Below are 21,363 nucleotides of genomic sequence, written 5' to 3' on the forward strand. Positions count from 1 at the left end.
AAGTATAGCCATACTGAGAGAAGGAAATGGCAACCCACTCCAATATTCTTGCCTGGAGAATCCCAGGGATGGGGGAGCCTGGTGGGCTGCCGTCTATGGGGTCGCACAGAGTCGGACACGACTGAAGCAACTTAGCAGCAGCAGCAGCATAGCCACACCGTGTAGGTCCACCCAAGATGGATGGGTCATGGTGGACAGTTCTGACAAAACATGGTCCACTGGAGAAGGGGATGGCAAACCACTTCAGTATTCTTGCCTTGAGAACCCAATGAACAGTATGAAAAGGCAAAAAGATAGGATACTGAAAGATGAACTCCTCAGGTCTGTAGATGACCAATATGCTACTGGAGAAGAGTGGAGAAATAACTCCAGAAAGAATGAAGAGATGGAGCCAAAGCAGAAACAACACCCAGCCGTGGATGTGACTGGTGATGGAGGAAGTCTGATGCTGTAAAGAGCAGTATTGCATAGGAACCTGGAATGTTAGGTCCATGAATCAAGGTAAATTGGAAGTGGTCAAACAGGAGATGGCAAGAGGGAACATCGACATTTTAGGAATTGGCTAACTAAAATGGACTGGAATGGGTGAATTTAACTCAGATGACCATCATGTCTACTACTGTGGGCAGGAATCCCTTAGAAGAAATGGAGTAGCCCTCATAGTCAACAAGAGAGTCCGAAGTGCAGTACTTGGATGCAATCTCAAAAATGACAGAATGATCTCTGTTCATTTCCAAGGCAAGTCATTCAATATTACAGTAATCCAAGTCTGTGCCCCAGTCAGTAATGCTGAAAAAGCTGAAGATGAACAGTTCTATGAAGACCTACAAGACCTTTTAGAACTAACACCCAGAAAGATGTCCTTTTCATCATAGGGGACTGGAATGTAAAAGTAGGAAGTCAAGAGATACCTGAAGTAACAGGCAAATTTGGTCTTTGATTACAGCTGTGATAAGCTGCAGTCATCATGATTATGATTTTGTCTTTAAATATTCAGTTATCTTCTAAAGTGATTTTATAAATAAGAACATTCTTTTATACCTATGGGCTTCCCTGGTGGCTCAGATGGTAAAGAATTTGCCTGCAATGTGGAAGACCTGGGTTCAATCCCTGGGTTGGGAAGATCCCCTGGAGAAGGAAACGGCTACCCACTCTAGTATTCTGGCCTGGAGAGTTCTATGGGCAGAGGAGCCTGGCAGGCTACAGTCCATGGAGTGTACACATATTTACACCCACACATATATTTACTATTTCCATTGTACTTCATTCCTTTATTGAGGTGTCCATTCTCAACCTGGCACTTTTCCCCTTCTTATCAACAGACCTTCTTTAACATTTCTCATAGTAGAAGTCACCTGTTGAATAATTCTCCAGTTTTTAGTATCTGAAAGGGTCTTTATTTCACTTCTTTCTTTTTTTTATGACTTTCATTGTTGTGTGTCGAATTCTAGGTTAACATATTTGTTTCTTTATTTCTTCAGTCCTTTAAAGATGTTGCTCCACTATTTTGAGGCTCACTTTTAAGTTTGTTTGGCCAGACCATAGCAGCCTTTAATGTAGGCCTTTTTTATTTTTATTTTTTTGCACTACTGAGGAAATGCCCTTCTAAGTATGCTACCTGGTGCCGCATGCAAGGTTTTTCTGCTTTGGTGGAAACTATCCCCAGCCTTTTATGAGCCCTGGAAATTGACTCACACTTTTTTTGTGTGGTTCGCTCCCTACTCTCAGATAAGTTCTTTTAAAGCATGTATTGATTAGTATTCAATTGAGAAACACAGGAGAGACACAGGGGAACACTAGTCTCCCTCAACTCCTGTTTATTTTTGCTCAGTCTGGGATACTGCCAGGCTCTACTACATACCCACACCCAGCGCTTTACCCTAGAAAGTGAGATTTTAAGTGAGACATTCATAACATTCACTTCCTTTGTCTTCCTTCTATCGAGGATTGCTCTCCTTCACTGCTTATTGTATGCTGTCTGAAACCTATTTCATATTTTGCAGTTTTTAAATCATTTAATGTGGGCAATTTACTCTAGCCTTTATTATTCCATTTTGGCCAGATGTGAGCATTCAGACGCTGTGTTCTTAGCTACATTAGAGTGTCTTTCACAAAAAAAAATGGAGCATAACAAAGTTTTCAGGGGCAAAGACTGTCATCTGGGATCAACTCTAAGATTTTTTGTCATTTGATTTAATTTTTTCTTTCTTCCCCCAATTCCACACATTCTCTGGAAGTTCTGAGAATTTTATCCTGTCACAGGGGGATGAGAAAATGTGGTAGTGACAACTAGATATCTTTCAATATCTGTTTTTCCTTTTTTAAAAAATTTAAATTTATTTATTTTAGTTAGAGGCTAATTACTTTACAATATTGAAAACACCTGTTAATGAAATGTCATGTCCAATTTCTTGAAATATCCTTAAAGGGGAGCACCCTTCTTTGTTCTTCCTTCCTTCCTGCTAGTTGGTATTTGAAGTGATAGTCATAGTTTGAGCTTCCAGTTTGTACCCTGAGAAGGAACCATGTGCTGTAATGGAAGAGCAGACTGGAAGGTTCTCAGTTCTAATGACACTGGGAAGCCACATACCACATTATTTGTTTATACCATTTTGGGGCAATTTTTATGGCAAAAGCAAAAATAAACGTCTAATTTCAGCCACTGCTGTTCTGAATCATCCATCATTTTTGATTGAGGCTCTCAAAAAGCCATATGTGAGAGAAGAGAATGACAATGGGAAGGCATGTGTGTGTCTGAGTAACTCATTAGCCAAGGATTGTATTTTTTCATACACTTCACCCATGCCTCTAAGTTCTAAAGCTACTTCAAGACCACACTACAGTTTTAAAAACACATTCGTATCTATTATCTGACTTGATGTTTTCAACATCTATTAGTTGGCTAGGGCAGAGAATATGGTACCATTTTAGAGGTAAGAAAATTAAACATTGAATAGTGTAATGTCTGCAATAAGCACTAAACTAGTTCATGGGAAAGAGAGGGTGGAGCTCTATTCTTCTACACCAAATCCAGTGCATCTTCCAAGATAGAACTTTTGAAAGACCTATCTATTGTTGATAGAATATTCTGTAGAATTGTAGGGTAGGAAATGTTTGAAGGAGCTACCGGATTCTGACTGTTTTATTTACCATTCCAGCAAAAGGGTGAACCATGGATGACATTGACAGGACTGAGACTGAGAATGAGGAGACAGGAAGATTGAAAAACTTTAATTCATGGATTAAACGCAACTTCAACTATGAATGCTATATGACTTTCCTTAATGGCTGCTATGGCTGCAACTGGGAAGCCAAACAGGAGAAGAAAGCTAGATGACCACTCTGCTGCTGCTCTTTGGTACGGAGAGTTAGGCGGGGGGAGACTGACCACACTTTCTTTTGCCTTGAGAGAAGTGCTATAATTGTGTGTGTGTGTGTGTGTGTGTGTGTGTGTGTGCCTACATACATCATGTGTAATGGATCAAAAATAACTTTATTTAGAAGGTTAAAGGTGATCAGAATTGGATAGCTAAAGAATAGAGAATGGCAGAAGAAATGGTATTGGAGGAGGAGTCAAAGGGTTTAGTATAAGGTGTATTTTAGGTGGAACAGAGGATAAAAAGGGAGAAGTGGTGCGAACTGAAGCTAGAGATGGAGGCAGGACAGATGTTGTGTGGTTTTAAGAATTTGATTTCTGCCATGTAAGCAGTAAAGAGTCCCTAGAGATTTTTAAGATATTGAGAAACACAGTAGTGTGTTTAGTGAAAAAAGAATTTCCATTGTTGAATTTATGCATACATGGCAATAAACAATAAGTGATTGGATGGAAAAAATGTGTTAACCAAATTATGAAGTACCTTTATGTCAAACTAAAATATTTGAAATTTATCCTGATAACAGAGTGGAGGCTTTGAACATTTTTGAATGAATGGCAGCAAAAAAAAAATAATAATAATAAATCAAAATAAAATGGATTTATTCATCAGGTTTATTGAATGTGTGCCACAATGAATAAGACCATTAAGGCTTCTAACCCTCCTGCACCTCACGATCTAGTAGGATGAGTTAGGTAGTAAATGGCAGTGAAGAAAGATGGCTTTGGCTACAGAGAAGAGCTCTGAAGATAATACATAGGAAAATGTGTTATGCAATGGGAACGTGGTTATAGAAGACTGGTTTGAGACAATGTTATCTGAGCAGTCTGTTAAGAAGACACAGGGGCCAGCTATGTATGTGCATAGGGGCAAAAATATTTCAGGCAGAGGAACCAGTAAGTGTGAAACTCTTGAGGTAGGAACAGATTTGGTCATGTTCTAGATACAGAAAGAAAACCAGTGTGGCTGGAGTTCAGAAATAGCATCAGTTGGTAGAATGAGTGGAGGTCAGGAATGGGCAAGGCTTGACCATGTAGAATCTTTGGGCCATGGCAGGTAGTTTGGGTGATATTCTTGTATAGTAGAAAGTTCTGGAAGAGTTGTGAGCAGGGGATTGACTTTATCTGATATATGTTTTTAGAAGGGCACACATGTTTTATGTAGAGAGTATCAGTTCAGTTCGATCTCTCAGTCATGTCTGACTCTTAGTGACCCCATGGACTGCAGCACACCAGGTCTCCCTGTCCATCACCAGCTCCCAGAGTTTACTCAAACTCATGTCCATGGAGTCAGTGATGCCATCCAACCATCTCATCCTCTGTCGTCCCCTTCTCCTCCCGCCTTCAAACTTTTCCAGCATCAGGTCTTTTCAAATGAGTCAGTTCTTCACTTCACATGGCCAAAGTATTGGAGTTTGAGCTTCAGCATCAGTCCTCCCAATGAATATTCAGGACTGATTTCCTTTAGGATGGACTGGTTGGATCTCCTTGTAGTCCAAGGGCCTCTCAAGAATCTTCTCCAACACCACAGTTCAAAAGCATCAACTCTTTGGCTCTCAGCTTTCTTTATAGTCCAACTCTCACATTCATACATGACTACTGGAAATATAGCTTTGACAGATGGACCTTTGTTGGCAAAGTAATGTCTCTGCTTTTTAATATGCTGTCTATGTTGGTCATAGCTTTTCTTCTAAGGAGCAAGTGTCTTAATTTCATGGCTGAAGTCACCATCTGCAGTGATTTTGGAGCCCAAAAAGATAAAACCTCTCACTGTTTCCATTGTTTTCCCATCTACTTGCCATTAAGTGATGGGATCAGGTGATATGATCTTAGTTTTTTCAGTGTTGACTGTTAAGCCAGCTTTTTCACTCTCCTCTTTCACCTTCATCAAGAGGCTCTTTAGTTCCGCTTTGCTTATTGCCATAAGGGTGGTGTCATCTGCATATCTGAGGTTACTGATATTTCTCCAGGCAATCTTGATTCCAGCTTGTGCTTCATCCAGCCCGGCATTTCTCATGATGTACTCTGCATATAAGTTAAATAAGCAGGGTGACAATATACAGGTTTGATGTACTCCATTCCCAATTTGGAACCAGTCCATTGTTCCATGTTTGGTTTTAACTGTTTTTTTTTTTTTTTTTTTTTGACCTGCATACAGGTCTCGAGGCGGGTGAAGTGGTCTGGTATTCCTAACTCTTTAAGAATTTTCCACAGTTTCTTGTGATCTGTATACTCAAAGGTTTAGCATAGGCAATGAAGCAGAAAGCAGATTTTTTTTTCTGGAATTCTATTGCTTTTTCAATGATCTCACAGATTTTGACATGTTGACCTCTGGTTCCTCTGCCTTTTCTAAATCCAGCTTGAACATCTGGAAGTTCTTGGTTCACATACTGTTGAAGCCTAGTTTGGAGAATTTTGAGCGTTACTTTACTAGAGTGTGGAATGAGTGCCATTGTGCAGTAGTTTGAACATTCTTTGGCATTGCCTTTCTTTGGGATTGGAATGAAAACTGACCTTTTCCAGTCCTGTGGCCACTGATGAGTTTTCCAGATTTGCTGGCATATTGAGTACAGCACTTTAACAGCATCAGGTTTTAGGATTTGAAATAGCTTAGCTGGAATTCCATCAACTCCACTAGCTTTGTTTGTAGTGATGTTTCCTAAGGCTCACTTGACTTCCAGGATGTCTGGGTCTAGGTGAATGATCACAGCATTGTGTTTATCTGGGTCATGAAGGTCTTTTTAATGTAGTTCTTCTGTGTATTCTTGCCACGTCTTCTTTATATCTTCTGCTTCTTTTAGGTCCATCCCATTTCTGTCCTTTATTGTGCCCATCTTTACATGAAATGTTCCCTTTGTATTTTTAATTTTCTTTTTTTCTTTTTTTTTCTCATCACTTTCTTTTTTATTTAAATATATATATATTTTATTATTATTATTATTTTTACTTTACAATATTGTATTGGTTTTGCCATACATCAACATGCATCCACCATGAGTGTACACGTGTTCCCCATCCTGAACCCCCCTTCCTCCCCATACCAACCCTCTGGGTCATCCCAGTGCACCAGCCCCAAGCTTCCTGTATCCTGCATCAAACCTGGACTGGCGATTCGTTTCTTAGATGATATTATACATGTTTTAATGCCATTCTCCCAAATCATACCCCCTCTCTCTCCCACAGAGTCCGAAAGACTGTTCTATACATCTGTGTCTCACATACAGGGTTGTCGTTACCATCTTTCTAAATTCCATATATATGCGTTAGTATATGGTATTGGTATTTTTCTTTCTGGCTTACTTCACTCTGTATAATAGGCTCCAGTTTCATCCACCTCATTAGAACTTTGAGACTCTAGTCTTTACCATTATATTTTTTCTTCTATTTTTTTACACTGATCACTTAGGAAGGCTTTCTTATCTCTCCTTGCTGTTCTTTGGAACTCTGCATTCAGATGGGTATATCTTTCCTTTTCTCCTTTGCCTTTCACTTCTCTTCTTTTCTCAGCTATTTTAAGTCCCCCTCAGACAACCATTTTGTCTTTTTGCATTTCTTCTTCCTGGGGATGTTTTTGATAACTGCCTCCTGTACCTCCATCCATAGTTCTTCAGGCACTCTGAAGAACTACAGCAAGTCCCTCCCATCAGGAAGCTTCCACAATCCTCTTTTCCTCACCCATCAGAGAGCAGATAGAACGAAAACCACAATCCCAGAGAACTAACCAAGCAGATCACATGGGTCACATTTCTAACTCAATAAAACTATGAGCCATGCTATGTATGGCCATGCAAGACAGATGGGCCATGGTGGGGAGTTCTGACAGAATGTGGTCCACTGGAGAAGGGAATGGTAAACCACTTCAGTATTCTTGCCTTGAGAACCCCATGAACAATGTGAAAAGGCAAAAATATATGACACTGAAAAATGAACTCCCCAGGTTGGTAAGTGCCCAATATGCTACTGGAGAAGAGTGGAGAAATAACTCCAGAAAGAATGAAGAGGTGGAGCCAAAGTGGAAATAACACCCTGTTGTGGATTTGTCTGGTGGTGAAAATAAAGTCTGATGCTGTAAAGAACAATATTGCATAGGAACCTGGAGTATTCAGTCCATAAATCAAGGTAAATTGGAAGTGCTCTTGCCTGGAAAATCCCATGGATGGAGGGCCTGGTAGGCTGCAGTCCATGGGGTCACTAAGTCGGACACGACTGAGTGACTTCACTTTCACTTTCCACTTTCATGCATTGGAGAAGGAAATGGCAGTCCACTCCAGTATTCTTGCCTGGAGAATCCCAGGGATGGGGGAGCCTGGTGGGCTGCCGTCTATGGGGTTGCACAGGGCCGGACACGACTGAAGCGACTTAGCAGCAGCAGCAGCAAACAGGAGATGGCAAGAGTGAACATCGACATTTTAGGAATCAGTGAACTAAAATGGACTGGAATGGGCAAATTTAATTCAGGTGACCATTATATCTACTACTGTGGGCAAGAATCCCTTAGAAGAAATGGAGTCACCCCCTCATAGTCAACAAAAGATTCCAAAATCCAGTACTTGGGTACAGGTTCAAAAATGACAGATTGACCTCTGTTTGTTTCCGAGGCAAACCATTCAGTATCTCACTAATTCAAGTCCATGCCCCAACCACTAATGCTGAAGAAGCTGAACAGTTTTTGAAGACCTACAAGACCTAGAACTAACAGCAAAAAAAGGTGTCCTTTTCATCATAGGGAACTGGAATGCAAAAGTAGGAAGTCAAGATATACCTGGAGTAACTGACAAGTTTGGCCTTGAAGTTCAAAATGAAGCAGGGCAAAGGCTAACAGTTTTGCCAAGAGAATGCACATGTCATAGCAAACACCCTCTTCCAACAACACAAGAGACGACTCTACACATGAACTTCACCAGATGCTCAATACTGAAATCAGATTGATTATATTCTTTGCAGCCAAAGATGGAGAAACTCTATACAGTCAGCAAAACAGGACCAGGAACTGACTGTGGTTCAGATCATGAACTCCTTATTGCAAAATTCAGACTTAAATTGAAGAAAGTAGGGAAAACCACTAAGTCATTAAGGTAGACCTAAACCAAATCCCTTATGATTATAATGTTATAAATAGGCTTCACAAAATTCCATTAGGGTAAAAGAATACAGTGGTCTCTCCAGCCTGAGGAGGGTAATGCTTCACTGTAACTATGTAGACCTTTGGGGAATATAAACAGATGTTGCTGAGGTACCACGGATAAATGGAGCTAAATGAGACCTCCTTTTTTCTCTTCCCAGAGAGAGCGATTATTTTACCTTGGTTGATTGTGTCATTTTGCTTGTCTACGCTTTTACTTTTCACATGGATAGAAACTTCAAATGAATTCAATGGCTTTGACTGGTGAGTTTCACTTTTTGTATTTTCATTTGTGTAAGGGCTCTTTGGTATAATTACCACATGGGTCTTACTTCAGACTGAAAAAATCTGGTGACATAAGAGGGAGGGTGGACAAAGTTGTAGTTTTGCAGCTGGTGGATGGGAGGCCTGACTCTGGGGAAGCGTAAGCATGCTCAGCACCCTCAGCTGCTATACCTCCCTTCCCTGCTCAGTCTCACTCTTAGACCAAATCTGGCTCAGAGGGGAGATTTCTTTGTGCTTCCAGTCCTTCTATTCAGATGACTCCCTTGTTCCTCAGCCTCTTTTGCCTGTGTTCACTGATGCTTACACCAGTTAGTCTTCATGATCTTGGTCCATGAACTCTGATGTCTCTGCCTCACCTCCAGCCTCTACTTCTTCCTTCTGTCCCCACTGGGTTTCCTAAGACTCTGGAGACAGAAACAGTGTCCAATCTCAGCACATTTGTAGCCCAGTTCCTACTCTGGACTGCTCCTGGCTCTTCCAGTTTTTCTGGCCTGATTGGTACAGCGTACCCATTAGTTGGTCTTTGAGGGGAAAAGGGGTATCTTTGAGTGTGAGGCTTTTAAAAAATGTAGTATAGTTTATTTTTTCCTTCATAGAAGTAAAGTATGGTTTGTTATTTTAAACATTAAGAAATGTAGAAAAGTAGATAATATCGTCTTATTCTTGAGTAGCAATCACTTGGTATACTTCCCAGTCTTTTTTCCTGTGCCTGTTTTTATATTATGTTCATACTATATATATAATTTTTATTTTTTCTCTCATTTAAAATAGTTGTACACATTTTGACAAATTATTAAAACTCTTAATGATAATCACTTTAAATGGTTTTAAAGTATTTCCTGATATGAAGGTAGTATAGTGTGCTTACTTAACCACTTTTTATTGTTAGGCTTTATGATTAATTTTCTGTTTTTGTAAAATAAGAGTGAAGAGAAATCTTTGTGTTCTGACTTACGGTCTTACAGGAAATTCCCACAAGTGGCATTATTCAGTCAAGAAGAATAAACACTAGTAAAACTCATTGTGCCTATTACCAAAGTATTTCTCAAAAGATAGTACAGTTTCCATTCACAATAGAGGTATTTGACTTTCTGTTTTAACCCTCCATTGACAGCATTGACTATTCTAATTTTTAATTGTTTTTATTAATTTTATAGATGAAATTTGTTTTATTTTAATTATTTACCAGGTATCAAAACTTGTTTATTTAGTAACTTATTTTCTTTTTAGTTCTCTCTGTTTGAATATATTTATCTTGTGGAATCTAATTTTCTCATTTATATGCATTCTTTATTTAGAGTTAAGTTCTAAGTTTCTCCACAATATTGGAAATAAGAAATGTTTCATTTCTTTATAGAATTTCCCTCAGTTTTAAATAACTTTACATTGAGATGTAATTGAAATATAATGTTACATTTCTGTTAAGTATATATTATAGCATAATGATTTGCTATTTCTTTATATTGTGGAATGATCACCATAGTAAGTCTGGTTAATATTCTTCATCACACATAATTTCAGATTTTGTGTGTGATGAGAATTTTTAAGAAACTTTCTTTTAGCAACTTTCAAATATACAATACTGCATTTGTAACTATAGTTACCATGCTGTATGCATTTTATCCCCAGGGCATGTTTATTTTATAATTGGAAGTTTACACCTTTTTATCCATCTTCACTCATTTGTCCACCTCTCACCCCTGTCCTCTGGCAACCACCAATCTGTTCTCTGTGTCTATGAGTTAGTTTGGTTGGTTTGTTTTTATCTTTCATGTATAAGTGAGGTCATATCTTATTTATCTTTTTCTCTCTGACTGATTTCAATTAGCATAATGCTGACTGGGTCTATCCATGTTGTCATAAATGACATTTTTCATGTTTATATGACTGAATAATGCTCCCTGTGGTATGCATGTGTAAGTATATATCACATTTAAAAAATTAAGTCATCTGTGGACACTAAGGTTTCTTCCATGTCTTGGCTATTGTACATAGTGCTACAGATGTTTTTAAATGATGGCCATACTGACTGGTGTGAGGTGATATCTCATTGTAGTTTTGAATTGCATTTCTCTAATAAATAGCAGTGTTGAGCATCTTTTCATGTGTTTGTTGGCCATCTCTATTTCTTCTTTGGAGAAATGTGGTCTTCTGCCCACTTTTTTATTTCATTGTGTGTTTCCTATTAAGATGCATGAGTTGTTTGTTTTATAGGTTAATATCATGTCAGTCAGATAATGTGCAAATATTTTCTCACATTATGTGTGTTGTCTTTTCATTTTGTTAATGGTTTCCTTTGCTGTGCAAAGGCTTTTGAGTTTAAGTAGGTTCCATTTGTTTCTTTTTTTCCCCATTACTCTAAAAGATGTATCAAAAAATATTTTGCTGAAACTTATGTGAAAGAGTGTTCTTACTTATTTTATTTTTGTGTATGGTGTTAAAGAATGTTCTAATCTCATTCTTTTAAAAGTAGCTGTCTAGTTTTCCCAGACCCATTTATTGAAGAGACTGTATTTTCTCCATTATATATTCTTGCCCCTTTTATCATGCATTAGTTGAGCATATGTATGTGAGTTTACTTCTAGTTTTTCTGTCCTGTTCCATTGATCTGTATTTCTACCTTTGTGCCATACTGTTTTGATTACTGTAGTTTTGTAGTATAGTGTGAAATAAGGAAGCCTAATTCCTCCAGCTCTTTTTCTTTCCAAAGATTGCTTTGGCTATTCAGGGTCTTTGTGTTCCCATACAAGTTTAAATTTTTTTGTTCTAGTTCTGTGAAATATGGCATTGGTATTTTGATATGGATTGTATTGAATCTGTAGGTTGCCTTGGGTGTATAGTCATTTTGACAATATTGATTCTTCCAATCCAAGAACATGTTTTGTCTTTCCATCTTTGATTTCTTTCATCAGTGTCTTATGGTTTTTAGAGTACAGGTTTTTTGCCTCCTTAGGTAGGTTTTTCCTAGGTATTTTATACTTTTGATGCTATGATAAATGAGTTTGTTTCTTAAATTTCTCTTTCTGATATTTTCATTGTCAAAGAGTCGGACACAACTGAGTGACTGAACTGAACTGAATGTGTAGAAAGGTAATAGAATTCTGTGTATTAATTTTGTATTCTGCAACTGTACCAAATTAATTGATGAGCTCTAGTAGCTCTCTGGTAGCATCTTTAGGATTTTCTACGTATAGTATAATGTCATCTGCAAATAGTGACAGTTTTACTTATTCTTTTTCAAGTTGAATTTATTGCATTTCTTTATCTCCTCTGAATGCCATGGCCAGGACTTCCAAAATTGAATAAAGCTGGTGAGAGTGGACATTGTTGTCTTGTTTGTGACATTAGAGGAAACAGCTTTTGGCTGTTGAGTATGATGTTAACTGTGGGTTTGTCATATGTAGCCTTTAATATATTGACGTATGTTCCCTCTTTGCCCACTTTCTGGATTTTTTTTTGTTTTTTATCATATATGGCTATTGAGTTTTCGTCAGAAGGTTTTTCTGCATCTATTGAGATAATCTTATGATTTTTTTACCCTTTAACTTGTTTATATGGTATATCATACTGAAGTATTTGTATATATTGAAGAATCCTTGCATATCTGGGATAAATGCCACTTGATGGTATATGATTCTTTTAATTTGATTCATTATTTTCAGTTTGCTAGAATTTTGTTGAGGATTTTTGCATCTATATTAATCACTGTTATTGACCTATAATTTCCTTTTTTGTGATATCTTTGTCTGATTTTGGTACCAGAGTGTTGGTGGCCTCACAGAATAAGTTTGGGAATATTCTTTCTTCTGCAATTTCTTTGGAATAGTTTCATAGGGATAGATGTTAACTCCTCTCTAAATGTTTGATGGAATTTGCCCATGAAGCCATCTGGTCCTGGACTTTTATTTATTGAAAGACTTTTAATCACACTTTCAATTTCAGTACATATGATTGGTCTTCATATTTTCTATCTCTTTCTGTTTCAGTCTTGGAAGGTTGTAACTTTCTAAGAATTTGTCCATTTCTTCTAGGTTGTCCTTTTTTTTTTTTTTTTGCATATAGTTGCTTGTAATACTCTCTTATGATCCTGTGTATTTCCGTGGTGTCTGTTTTAATTTCTTGTTTGTCATTTCTAATGTGAATGATTTGAGTCCTCTCCCATTTTTCTTGATGAGTCTGGCTAAATGTTTATAATTTTATCTTTTCAAAGAAACAGCTTTTAGTTTCATTGATCTTTGCTATTGTTTTCTTTGTCTCTATTTCATTTATTTCTATTATGATCTTTATGATTTCTTTCCTTTTACTATTTTCAGTAAAAGGAAATTACTGAAATTTTCTTGTTCTTTCTCTAGTTACTTTATGTATTAAGTTGTTGTTGTTGTTGTTCAGCCACCCAGTTGTGTCCAACTCTTTGGGACCCCATGGACTACAGCACATCATGCCTCCCTGTCCTTCTCCATCTGCTGGAGTTTTCCCAAGTTCACATCCATTGCATTGATGATGCCATCCAGCCATCTCATCCTCTGATGCTGTCTTCTCCTTCTGCCCTCAATCTTTTCCAGCATCAGGGACTTTTCTAGTAAGTCAGCTGTTCACATCAGGTGACTAAAATACTGGAGCTTCAGCTTCAGCATCAGTCTTTCCAATGAATATTCAGGGTTGATTTCCTTTAAGATTGACTGGTTTGATCTCCTTGCTGTCCAAGGGACTCTCAGGAGTCTTCTCCAGCATCACAGTTTGAAGGCCTCAATTCTTTGGCATTCTGCCTTCCTCATAATCTAGCTTTCACAACTGTATGTGACCACTGGGAAGAACATAGCCTTGACCATATAGACGTTTGTTGGCAGAGTGATGTCTCTGATTTTCAACACATTGTCTAGGTTTGTCATACCTTTGCATATATATGTCATACTCATACTACTGTATAGTCTTGAGTAACTGTATAATCCCAGTTGCTTTTTCAATTCCCTCTGATGTGTATAAACAGTCACCCAAGCAAACTATTCTCATTGTTCTCACTCCCTTGTGTTACCCCACCACCATCACCTAAAGTAGAAGAAGGGGAGAGAAAAAGAGAGAAAAATATCATAGTTCTTCCTTTGACAGAAGTACTCAGCCTGTGGGTGGAACTTCTGAGTTTGGTGGGAGAATTTGTAACTCTACTAATTTTGAATATTTACATGTGAGTGAGTATAGAAAAGAAGACCATTATGTTGATAAAGAGGGAAAAATCTGATGTGACTAGAGAAATGGTTTGAAAAGATAGAGGCACAATTAAAGGCTAAAATTAACTTTTCTTTCTCACCTGGAAATTAAAGTCAATATCACTACTTGCATAAGCCATTTAATTAATTCTTTGGCTACATTTAGACTGCTTATGTGGATTCCCTGGTGGCTCAGACAGTAAAGAATTTGCCTGCAATGCAGGAGACGTGGGTTCAATCCCTAGATTGGGAAGATCCCCTGGAGAAGGAAATGGCAACCCACTCTAGTATTCTTGCCTAGAGAATTCCATGGACAGAGGAGCTGCAGTCCATGGGGTCACAAAGAGTCGGACATGACTGAATGACTAACACTTTATGTCTATCCTGCATGTTTTTTTTTTTTCCTTTATTTCATTATTTGGTCATTACTCTGCTTGCATTTAAATGTTCTATTCTTGTTACGTGGATATGAGTCATTTAATTCTGTGGAGATCTTGAATATATTTTTTATGGTTCTTTTCTAATTGTTCTATTATATTTTTTCTGCAAATTATTATATTAGTTGACTTTATTAGGTTAATTTATTGGCCTTTCCTGTTATCTCAGCTGATGAAGAATCCGCCTGCAATGCAGGAGACCCTGGTTCAATTCCTGGGTTGGGAAGATCCCCTGGAGAAGGGATAGGCTACCCACTCCAGTATTCATGGGCCTCCCTGGTGGTTCAGATGGTAAAGAATCCACCTGCAATGCAGGACACCCGGGTTTGATCCCTGGTTTGGGGAGATCCCCTGGAGGAGGGCATGGCAACCCACTCTAGTATTCTTGCCTTAAGAATCCCCATGGACAAAGGAACCTGGCAGACTTCAGTCCACGGGGACTTCAGGCAGGCTTCAGTCCAGTTGTGCAAAGAGTTGGACACAACTGAGCAACTAAGCACATAGATTAATTTGTTAACATTATTCACACATTTTCTGATTCCTGCTGTGAGATCACATTTTACAGAGTACTCTTCTGAGTGTCTCGATCTGGGATCAGTCTTGCCTAGGATAGCTGCTTGTCTATTTCTTTCTCTTGGTGTCCTTTCTCAACCCTGACCAAAGAGAAATTTTTCTTATATTGAATGTAGTCACATGTTCAGTAATCTATATTTTGTATCATTAAAATATAATTTCTCTAGGTCTCATATGGAGGGGAAATAATTTCTGTTATCTTGAAATGAAGAGTCTAAATTCTGTGACATATAATACCTAGACTAATTATAATATTGTTTAACTTAACAAATCAATGTATTAGCAGTTTTATCTCATAGACTACTTTAGGGACAAAAAAGACCAGAACTGTTTTTAAGGGGTCCAAACTCTTACACCAAATATAGATATTAATATAGTGACTTGCTGTTATATAAGAAAACATATATGGATAAGAAATCTGGTGAAATGGAAAGTATTAACTATATGACAGCAGTGAACTTATGGATCACTTTTCCTTTTTTGACATTCCAGAATTTCTATATTTTTTTAAAGAGTATGTAATTTTTGAGTATGTATTCTAAATAAATTTAAAAACTATACAACTCGTATAGAACCCCATTAAAGTACCTGATTGTCTACGAACAAAGTTAAAACTTCTCAACTAAATATCCCCAAAGATCTTCACACATCTGTTCCCAAATTGCTCCTCTTCTTATCCCCCTTCTTATTTTTTTATGTTATGTTATTTTTTTTAATTGTTCTATTATGCCTCATCTAGTCCAGTCTTATACCTTATCCTTGACAGAGATACTACTAACTTCTATGTTTTAGAAATTGAAACACATTTTTGCAGGGTTGTTTTCCTAGGTACAGGAGTCTGGTTCTTTTGGTCCATTGTCTTGCTGAGTTTCCTTGGGATCCTGGCTGCCTACACAACATTGCTACTGGTGAGTAATGTTTCCCATTTTTCCCACTCCCTTCCTGAGTAGTCTCATGAAGTGCTCTGTCAGTAGTATGGTTCTCAGTTGGTGCTGGGAGCCATAAGATCGCTCTGGCAGAGTTCAGATTTGAATCAGCTACTTGAATATTAGGGAGGAAGGAGAGATGTGAGGAATAGACTTGTGCTGGTAGAGGGTGTGTCTTTCCACTTTGACCCTTTATAAGGGTGCCAGAACATTCTTATTCTCTTCCTGTGTTTCATGGCTTATTTTCTGACTCACATAGTATTGTCATTTTAGATGTTCATACTTTCATATGGTAGTACTTCTGCACATTGATCTACTCATTTCATAGCTTGTCTCCTGAGAATCAGTCTTTCTGTGGCTTACAAATTACCTAGTGTGCTAAACCTGTTTACTCAGTTCAGTTCAGTTCAGTTGCTCAGTTGTGTCCGACTCTTTGCGACCCCATGAATCGCAGCACGCCAGACCTCCCTGTCCATCACCAACTCCTGGAGTTCACTCAGACTCACGTCCATCAAGTCAGTGATGCCATCCAGCCATCTCATCCTCTGTCATCCCCTTCTCCTCCTGCCCCCGATCCCTCTCAGCATCAGAGTCTTTTCCAATGAGTCAGCTCTTCGCATGAGGTGGCCAAAGTACTGGAGTTTCAGCTTCAGCATCATTCCCTCCAAAGAAATCCCAGGGCTGATCTTCTTCAGAATGGATTTGTTGGATCTCTTTGCAGTCCAAGGGACTCTCAAGAGTCTTCTCCAACACCACAGCTCAAAAGCATCAATTCTTTGGCGCTCAGCCTTCCTCAGTGATCAGTGCAAAGAAATAGAGGAAAACAACAGAATGGGAGAGACTAGAGATCTCTTCAAGAAAATTAGAGATACCAAGGGAACATTTCATGCAAAGATGGGCTCGATAAAGGACAGAAATGGTATGGACCTAACAGAAGCAGAAGATATTAAGAAGAGATGGCAAGAATACACAGAAGAACTGTACAAAAAAGATCTTCATGAACCAGATAATCACAATGGTGTGATCACTGACCTAGAGCCAGACATCCTGGAATGTGAAGTCCAGTGGGCCTTAGAAAGCATCACTACGAACAAAGCTAGTGAAGGTGATGGAATTCCAGTTGAGCTATTTCAAATCCTGAAAGATGATGCTGTGAAAGTGCTGCCCTCAATATGCCAGCAAATTTGGAAAACTCAGCAGTGGCCACAGGACTGGAAAAGGTCCGTTTTCATTCCAATCCCAAAGAAAGGCAATGCCAAAGAATGCTCAAACTACTGCATAATTGCACTCATCTCACATGCTAGTAAAGTAATGCTCAAAATTCTCCAAGCCAGGCTTCAGCAATATGTGAACTGTGAACTTCCTGATGTTCAAGCTGGTTTTAGAAAAGGCAGAGGAACCAGAGATCAAATTGTCAACATCTGCTGGATCATGGAAAAAGCAAGAGAGTTCCAGAAAAACAGCTAGTCCCCTGGTCAGGTTCCAAGTACATTTTAGCAAATATCTTTATGCAATAGAGACACCGCCTGTTTCCTGACATAGTGGTGTCATGTAGTGTGAGAAATTCACACTGGACATAGTAGTGTCACCTAGTATGAAAAAATTGAGACCAGGTAGCAGAGGAGCCTGCAGAAGTGGAAAGCTTATGGAAGACTAACTTTTAGGTTACTGGAATTTTTCAGTGCCCACTTGAAAATAGGACACAAGTATCTTGCTCTGATTCCATGATTCCTTGTCCCCAATGATAGCCTGTCTGATACTAAAGAACCCAACCCCTAAATCAGTTTCCATTTGCATAAATATTTATTTCAGCAAAATGTATTAATCATTATATGAGTGATAAGTACTGAGGTTACAGAGAACAAAGAGGTGTAATTTTTGTTTTCATACAGGGTGCCTCAAATAGAGAGGTGTGAGAAAGTTATAATGCTCCTTAATTCAATGAGTTTAGAATTGATTAGGGAAGTAAGTCATAGACAAAAATAACCAACACAGACAGAGCATTATAATGGTCATTATTGCTGCTGCTGCTGCTAAGTTGCTTCAGTTGTGTCCGACTCTGTGTGACCCCATAGATGGCAGCCCACCAGGCTCCCCCAATCCCTGGGATTCTCCAGGCAAGAATACTGGAGTGGGTTGCCATTTCCTTCTCCAATGCATGAAAGTGAAAAGTGAAAATGAAGTTGCTCAGTCATGTCTGACCCTTAGTGACCCCATGGACTGCAGCCTTCCAGGATCCTCTGTCCATGGGAGTTTCCAGGCAAGAGTACTGGAGTGGGGTGCCATTGCCTTCTCCATAATTGTCATTAGAGAGACCTAAAAAAGTTCTGGGTTCTAAGAAGGAAGACCTTCAGTCAAGAGGATTAAGTGATGCTTCGAGGAAGAGGTGGCACAGGAGGGACATCTTGAAAGGATGTTGGATTTAGACATGTGTTTATGGGAGTGGGGAAGAAAGTCGAGATCATGGGAATTTCACGACAGATTCAGCAAGACAGAGATAGGGATATATGGGGTTTGACTAGATAAGAGGGAAGAATTGTACTGTTAGCATGTAGAGGATATTGAAGAAAAATGAAGTATCTGACTAAAACAATAGGCTTGTGATAGATTTTAGAAAGCCTGAAAAGTATGCTAAGACACATGGTATAAATCAGATTTCTAGTATTATCATTCTGAAAGTCATTGCATGGAGGGTGTCTGTAGAGAGAAATAGTGAGAACCTTTTACTTTTAATGAGGAAAATGCAGATGAATGATGTGTTTGGGGCAAGAATCTGGCCACTGAATTGTACTGCACTCATACATAATCAAAATAAAATGGTTTAGGTAACTTCTAAGACGGACTTCCAGTGTCCAATAAGCCATTTTTTTTTTTAAAACAACCTTGTACTCTAGGCTACCTCTTTTTGGATACAGTAGCAACAACAGAGGAGACCTGAATTCTATTTCTGCTTTATCTTTAAGTTATTTTGTAACCTTGACCAAGTCATATAACTCTTCTGAGCCTCAGTTTCTTCTTTCACATGAGAATTATTTATTTCAAATGAGACAGTTAATAAATTGACATTTTATAAAGCTTGATTAAGTACAAGTAAATGGCCTGGTGGCTCAATTGGTAAAGAATCTGCCTGCAATGCAGGAGACCCACATTTGATCCCTGGGTTTGAAATATCTGCTAGAGAAAGAAATGGCAAACCCACTCCAGTATTCCTGCATGGAATAGACAGAGAAGCCTGGTGAGCTACAGTCCATGAGGTCTCAAGAATCAGGCATGACTTAGCGACTAAATCACCACCACCAAAGTACAAATAAAATCATATCCATAAAATTATTTTGAAAAAAAAGGTGAATGCCTTATACAGTCAAATTCTCAATATCCTAAGCATCTGAAGACTCCAGTTTTCAATCTGCGTCTCCACACTGACTTGGTGACGACTTAGATTTAGTTCAAATCTAATCTAGATTTACTGACTTATACCCATGTTAACAACAATGCTTAACAGTTGTAACAAAAAAGCTTTTAAAAATTATGTATTTATTTGGCTGCCTTTGGGTCTTAGTTTCATCATTCAGGATCTTTCATGGAGGTGCATGAACTCTCTAGCTGTGGTGTGTGGCTAAGTTTTTCCTCTGTGTGTGGGATCTTAGTTCCCCTACCAGGGATCAAACCCCTGCATAACAAGGCAGATTCTAAACCACTGGACCACCAAGGAAGTCCCAAAAAAGAAATTTTAAATGACCCTTGGAAGGGCTGGCTCCTGACCTCTGTTCCCTCACTCGTGTCTCTGTGTAATACCACTAATAAGCTCCATCACAGGGAAAAGAAAATTGTAGGAACTCAGGAATATCAGTGTACTGATTGTCACAGAATCCCAGAGAAGATAATAATAAATTCTCTCTGGGTTGCTGGTGAAAGTTACGACTAGGAGGTGACATGTGAACTGTGTTTGAAGGGTCAGTAGCATGGCGAGGGAGAGCTATTTAGGCAGAGGGACAGGGTGGCAATCTCTTAGATGCTGAAAAGAACAGGTGTATCAATGGCACCCCACTCCAGTACTCTTGCCTGGAAAATCCCATGGATGGAGGAGCCTGGTAGGCTGCAGTCCGTGGGGTCACCAAGAGTCAGACAAAACTGAGCAACATCACTTTCACTTTTCACTTTCATGCACTGGAGAAGGAAATGGCAACCCACTCCAGTATTCTTGCCTGGATAATCCCAGGGACGGGGGAGCCTGGTAGGCTACCGTCTATGGGGTCGCACAGAGTTGGACACGACTGAAGTGACTTAGCATAGCATCAAGAAGTGAAGATAATCCAGACTGTGTAAGGAATTTTGAGTTCAGAACAGTGTTTCGGGTAGTATCTTGGTGATTTCAAAACAATCTCTTCTTTCTTGTTTTTTCAGGTACTTGGATTTTTGTTGTGTTGGGAAAAAAATCAACTATTCCTGCACTGGTATCATAAGGTAAGACATTTGAATCTTCATAGGAGACCTGAGATCAGGACTGAATGTGCCTCTTTGGCGCCAAGAGTTAAATGCAGAGCTTCCCCTTTCTTTGCCTCCCTTAGAAAGAAGCAATCTGGTTACACTGTTTCAACTAAAATCAGTTTCCAACAGATGAAACTGGCTTACCAATCAAACTGAACCCAAACTTAATTTTTTCCCACTACTCCATGTTAAAACTCACTCTGTGACTCTGTTGTCTCTATCCCCATAAAATCTTGGGCAAGCTCCATTATTTTCCCAGTCCTTTAGAGTCACAAGAACTTTCTCATTTCAGTCACTAAGAATTTCAATTCATCGTAGTAGACTGAACTCAAACTTTATGAGACTTTTCCCTTCCCCTGTTTCACATGACCCAGGCCTGGAAACCTGCAGTGATGGAAAGAGTATGATTGTCTTTTACCTTGATTCCAGTGTATGGATCAGGGGAAGGAGCGATAGGGTGAAAGAACACAGTCCCACAAGGAGGAGTTACTTTCATCAGGACCAAGTAGATGCAGTTTTTGGCTCTTAATCCTGTGGATTTTTCCTTGCGTATTTTCAAACACCTTACCACTGAGAACCTTGACTGCAACTCTCTTGGTACACTCAATACTTGTCTTTCTATACTCCCTGAAATTTCTTTGTTGAGGTCCTTTGACTATCCCTTAGTTTGGAACCATTTAAAATTACACTAGAAGGGAAGTGGGTGAAATGAGTTGGGAGCTTGGGATTGACATATATACACTATTAATAACTGTGTATAAGTTAGATAACTAATTAGAACCTACCATTTAGCCCAGGGCACTCTAATTAGTGCTCTGTTGCAACCTAAATGGGAAAGAAATCCAAAAAGGAGGGGATATATGTCTACATACAGCTGATTCAATTTGGTGTATGATAGAAACTAACACAACATTGTGAAGCAACTATATTCTGATAAAACTTTTTAAAAATAAAT

At 38.7% G+C, this 21,363-nt stretch overlaps 1 protein-coding gene across 1 annotated transcript; it reads left to right on the forward strand.

The window, feature by feature from the left end:
* Nucleotides 1-2,713: 2,713 nt before the first annotated feature.
* Nucleotides 2,714-21,072, forward strand: LOC109554008 (glycerophosphodiester phosphodiesterase domain-containing protein 4-like). Its single transcript, XM_070782584.1, has 4 exons — nt 2,714-3,358; nt 8,657-8,759; nt 15,809-15,902; nt 20,325-21,072. The coding sequence occupies exons 1-4, from the start codon at nt 3,334-3,336 to the stop codon at nt 20,562-20,564; spliced, it is 462 nt and encodes a 153-aa protein (XP_070638685.1). The 5' UTR covers nt 2,714-3,333; the 3' UTR covers nt 20,565-21,072.
* The last annotated feature ends 291 nt before the right edge of the window (nt 21,073-21,363 follow it).

Source organism: Bos indicus, chromosome 29 (assembly GCF_029378745.1).
Source record: "Bos indicus isolate NIAB-ARS_2022 breed Sahiwal x Tharparkar chromosome 29, NIAB-ARS_B.indTharparkar_mat_pri_1.0, whole genome shotgun sequence".
Taxonomy (NCBI): Eukaryota; Metazoa; Chordata; class Mammalia; order Artiodactyla; family Bovidae; genus Bos; species Bos indicus.